Source organism: Aotus nancymaae, unplaced genomic scaffold, assembly GCF_030222135.1.
Source record: "Aotus nancymaae isolate 86718 unplaced genomic scaffold, 86718_ANA_hifiasm-v0.15.2.pri h1tg000027l, whole genome shotgun sequence".
NCBI lineage: Eukaryota > Metazoa > Chordata > Mammalia > Primates > Aotidae > Aotus > Aotus nancymaae.
The window spans coordinates 3018306-3022346 of record NW_026988440.1 but is presented as its reverse complement, the minus strand read 5'-3'; the positions used below and the strand labels follow the sequence as shown (position 1 = coordinate 3022346).

The window sequence follows — 4041 nt, the reverse complement described above, 5'->3', positions numbered from 1 at the left end:
CGGGCCAAAGTCACATTTTTTATCGATTAAATTCCTGATCATTCAGGGGTTACCAAGATTCTGCTACCCACTGTAGTTAATAAACAAAAAGCAAAGTGGTCTCTATGCTATCTCATGCACTCAGGCAAAATTTTTCCAGATTTGAAGAAAAAAAAAAAAACCCTGTCTCTACACCTCCATTCCCAGGGCGAGCTCACTCTCTGGCACTAAGCTTCCTGGGGTGAGTTTTCTTCTAGAAGAGTCCAGGGGGACAGGTAAGGAGTGGGAGGCAGGGAGTTCAGTTCAGGGACCAGGATGCAGGGATGAAAAGTGAAGGGAAAGGGACGGGGCCCAGTCTGAGGGTTTCTCTCTGGTTTCTCAGCAGCTCCTGGGCCAAGACTCAGGGAGACATTGAGACAGAGAGATTGGCACAGGAGGAGCGGGGTCAGGGCGAAGTCCCAGGTCCCCAGGCGTGGCTTGCAGGATCTCAGGCCCGGAAGGCTCTATATGGAATGGGGAGGCGCAGCGTTGAGGATTCCCCATCTCCGCAGTTTCTTTTCCTCTCTTCACCTGTGTCGGGTCCTTCTTCCTGGATACTCACGACGCGAACCCAGTTCTCACTCCCATTGGGTGTCGGGTTTCTAGAGAATCCAATCAGCGTCGCTAAGGTCCTGGTTCTAAAGTCCCCAGTCACCCACCCGGACTCAGATTCTACACAGACGCCGAGGATGGCGGTCATGGCTCCGCGAACCCTCCTCCTGCTGCTCTCGGGGGCCCTGGCCCTGACCGAGACCTGGGCGGGTGAGTGCGGGGTCGGGAGGGAAACGGCCTCTGAGGGGAGGAGAGAGGGCCCCACCGTGAGGGGGCGCAGGACCCGGGGAGCCGCGCCGGGAGGAGGGTCGGGCGGGTCTCAGCCCCTCCTCGCCCCCAGGCTCCCACTCCATGAGGTATTTGAGCACCGCTGTGTCCCGGCCCGGCGGCGGGGAGCCCCGCTTCATCACCGTGGGCTACGTGGACGACACGCAGTTCGTGCGGTTCGACAGCGACGCCGCGATTCCGAGGATGGAGCCGCGGGCGCCGTGGGCGGAGCAGGAGGGGCCGGAGTATTGGGACCGGGACACACGGATCTGCAAGGCCAACGCACAGACTTACCGAGTGAACCTGCGGAACCTGCGCGGCTACTACAACCAGAGCGAGGCCGGTGAGTGACCCTGGCCCGGGGCGCAGGTCACGACCCCTCCCCATTCCCCACGGATGGCCAAGGTCGCCTCGAGTCTCCGGGTTCGAAATCCACCCCGAGGCTGCAGGACCCGTCCAGACCCTCGACCCGGGAGAAACTCGGGCACCTTTACCCGGGTTCATATTCAGTTTAGGCAAAAATCCCCGCGGGTTGGTGGGGCGGGGACGGGAACTTTTGCCTAAACTGAGAATAGGCGGGGCTGACGCGGGGGCGGGGCCAGGGTCTCACACGCTCCAGAGGATGTCTGGCTGCGACTTGGGGCCTGACGGGCGCCTTCTCCGCGGGTATCACCAGTACGCCTACGACGGCAAGGACTACCTCGCCCTGAACGAGGACCTGCGCTCTTGGACGGCCGCGGACATGGCGGCTCAGCTCTCCCAGCGCAAGTTCGAGGAGGCCAATGTGGCGGAGCAAAAGAGAGCCTACCTGGAGGGCAGGTGCCTGGAGTGGCTCCGCAGATACCTGGAGAACGGGAAGGAGACACTGCAGCGCGCGGGTATCAGGGGCCAGCGGGAACCTCCCTGATCACCTGTAGACCTCCCAGGCTGGCCTTGCAGAAGGAGGGGAGGAAAATGGGACCAATATTAGAATATCACCCGCCCTCCGGTCCTGAGGGAGAAGAATCCTCCTGGGTTTCCAGATCCTATACCAGAGAGTGACTTTGAGGGCCTGTCCTGTTCTCTGATACAATTAAGGGTTGCAGTCTCTGAGGGAAAGGAGGCGAAGTCAATCCCTGGAATACTGATCAGGGTTCCCTGGGACCCCACAGCAGTGTTGGGCACCAGGATTTTCCTCTCCTGCCTTGTCCTCTGTCACACACTCAGTGTGTGCGGGAGTCTGACTCCAGCTCCTCTGAGTCCCTCAGCCTCCACTCAGATCAGGACCAGAAGTCCCTGTTCCCCAATCAGAGACTAGAACTTTCCAAGGAAAAGGACATTATCCCAGGTGCCTGTGTCCAGGCTGGGGTCTGGGTTCTGTGCTCCCTTCTGTACCCCAGGTGTCCTGTCCATTCTCAGGATGGTCACATGTGCTGCTGGGGTGTCCCATGAGAGATGCAAAAGTGCCTAAATTTTCTGACTCTTCCCTTCAGAGCCCCCCAAAACACACGTGACCCACCACACCATCTCTGACTATGAGGCCACCCTGAGATGCTGGGCCCTTGGCTTCTACCCTGCGGAGATCACACTGACCTGGCAGCGGGATGGGGAGGACCAGACCCAGGAAATGGAGCTTGTGGAGACCAGGCCCACAGGGGATGGAAACTTCCAGAAGTGGGCGGCTGTGGTGGTGCCTTCTGGAGAGGAGCAGAGATACACATGCCATGTGCAGCATGAGGGGCTGCCCGAGGCCCTCACCCTGAGATGGGGTAAGGAGGGGATGGGGTGTCATGTCTCTTAGGGAAAGCAGGAGCCCCTCTGCATCCCTTCAGCAGGGTCAGGGCTGAGGCCTGGGGTCTGGGCCCCTCACCTTCTCTTCCTTTCCCAGAGCCGTCTTCTCAGCCCACCATCCCCATCGTGGGCATCGTTGCTGGCCTGACTGTCCTTGGAGCTGTAGTCACTGGAGCTGTGGTCGCTGCTGTGATGTGGAGGAAGAAGAGCTCAGGTGAGGAAGGGGTTAGGAGTGGGGTCTGAGATTTCTTGTCCCACTGAGGGTTCCAAGCCCCAGGTAGAAGTGTGCCCTGCCTGGTTACTGGGAAGCACCATCCACACTCATGAGCTTACCCAGCCTGGGCCCTGTGTGCCAGCACTTACTCTTGTGTAAAGCACCTGTGACAATGAAGGACAGATGTATCACCTTGATGACTGTGGTGATGGGGACCTGATCCCAGCAGTCACAGGTCACAAGGGAAGGTCCCTGCTGAGGACAGTCCTTAGGGGGGCAGTTGGTCCAGGACCCACACCTGCTTTCCTTGTTTTTCCTGATGCTTCCTTGAGTCTGCAGTCACACATTTCTGGAACCTTCTCTGGGGTCCAAGATTAGGAGATCCTCTAGGACCTCATGGCCCTGCCACCTTTCTGACCCCTCACAGGGCATTTTCTTCCCACAGATAAAAAAGGAGGAAGCTACTCTGAGGCTGCAAGTAAGTATGAAGGAGGCTGATCCCAGAGATCGTTGGGATATTGTGGTCGGGAGCCCATGGGGGAGCTCACCCAGCCCACAATTCCTCCTCTAGCGGCATTTCCTGTAGGCTCTGACCAGGTTCTGTTTTTGTTCTACCCTAGGCAGCGACAGTTCCCAGGGCTCTGATGAGTCCCTCACGGCTTGTAAAGGTGAGATCCTGGGGGGTGGGGGCAGGGCGGGGCTGATGTGTGTGGATTGTTGCGGGGAACAGTGGGCACAGCTGTGTTATGCGGTTTCTTTGACTTGGATGTATTGAGCTGGTGATGAGTTGTTTAAAGTGTGACTGATAAAAATTTGTTAATGAATTTTTTTTTTATAGTGTGAGGCAGCTGCCTTATGTGGGACTGAGCTAGATTTATTCACACCTTCGATTTGGGACTTCAAGAACCCTGACTTCTCTTACTGCAAAGGCATCTGAATGTGTCTGTGTCCCTATAGGCATAATATGAGGAGGTGGGGAGAACAGCCCAGCCCCGTGTCCACCATGACCCCTGATCTTTGACCTGCATTCCTTCCCTGATCACCTTTCGTGCTCCAGAGACCTGGGGCTGTGATGTCTCCATCTCTGTCTCAACTTTATGGTGCACTGAGCTGTAACTTCTTCCTTTCCTATTAAAATTAGAATCTGAATGTTATTTACTTCTTTAAATTATTTCCATGAAACATTGATGGGTTAATTTAAGGAGAAGATTCCTGAAATT

At 56.7% G+C, this 4041-nt stretch overlaps 1 protein-coding gene across 1 annotated transcript; it reads left to right on the top strand.

The window, feature by feature from the left end:
• Nucleotides 1-701: 701 nt before the first annotated feature.
• Nucleotides 702-3827, top strand: LOC105705755 (patr class I histocompatibility antigen, A-126 alpha chain-like). Its single transcript, XM_021671484.2, has 7 exons — nucleotides 702-780; nucleotides 911-1180; nucleotides 1440-1715; nucleotides 2310-2585; nucleotides 2705-2821; nucleotides 3267-3299; nucleotides 3442-3827. Exons 1-7 carry the CDS (start codon nucleotides 708-710, stop codon nucleotides 3594-3596), a joined length of 1200 nt encoding a protein of 399 aa, XP_021527159.2. The 5' UTR covers nucleotides 702-707; the 3' UTR covers nucleotides 3597-3827.
• The last annotated feature ends 214 nt before the right edge of the window (nucleotides 3828-4041 follow it).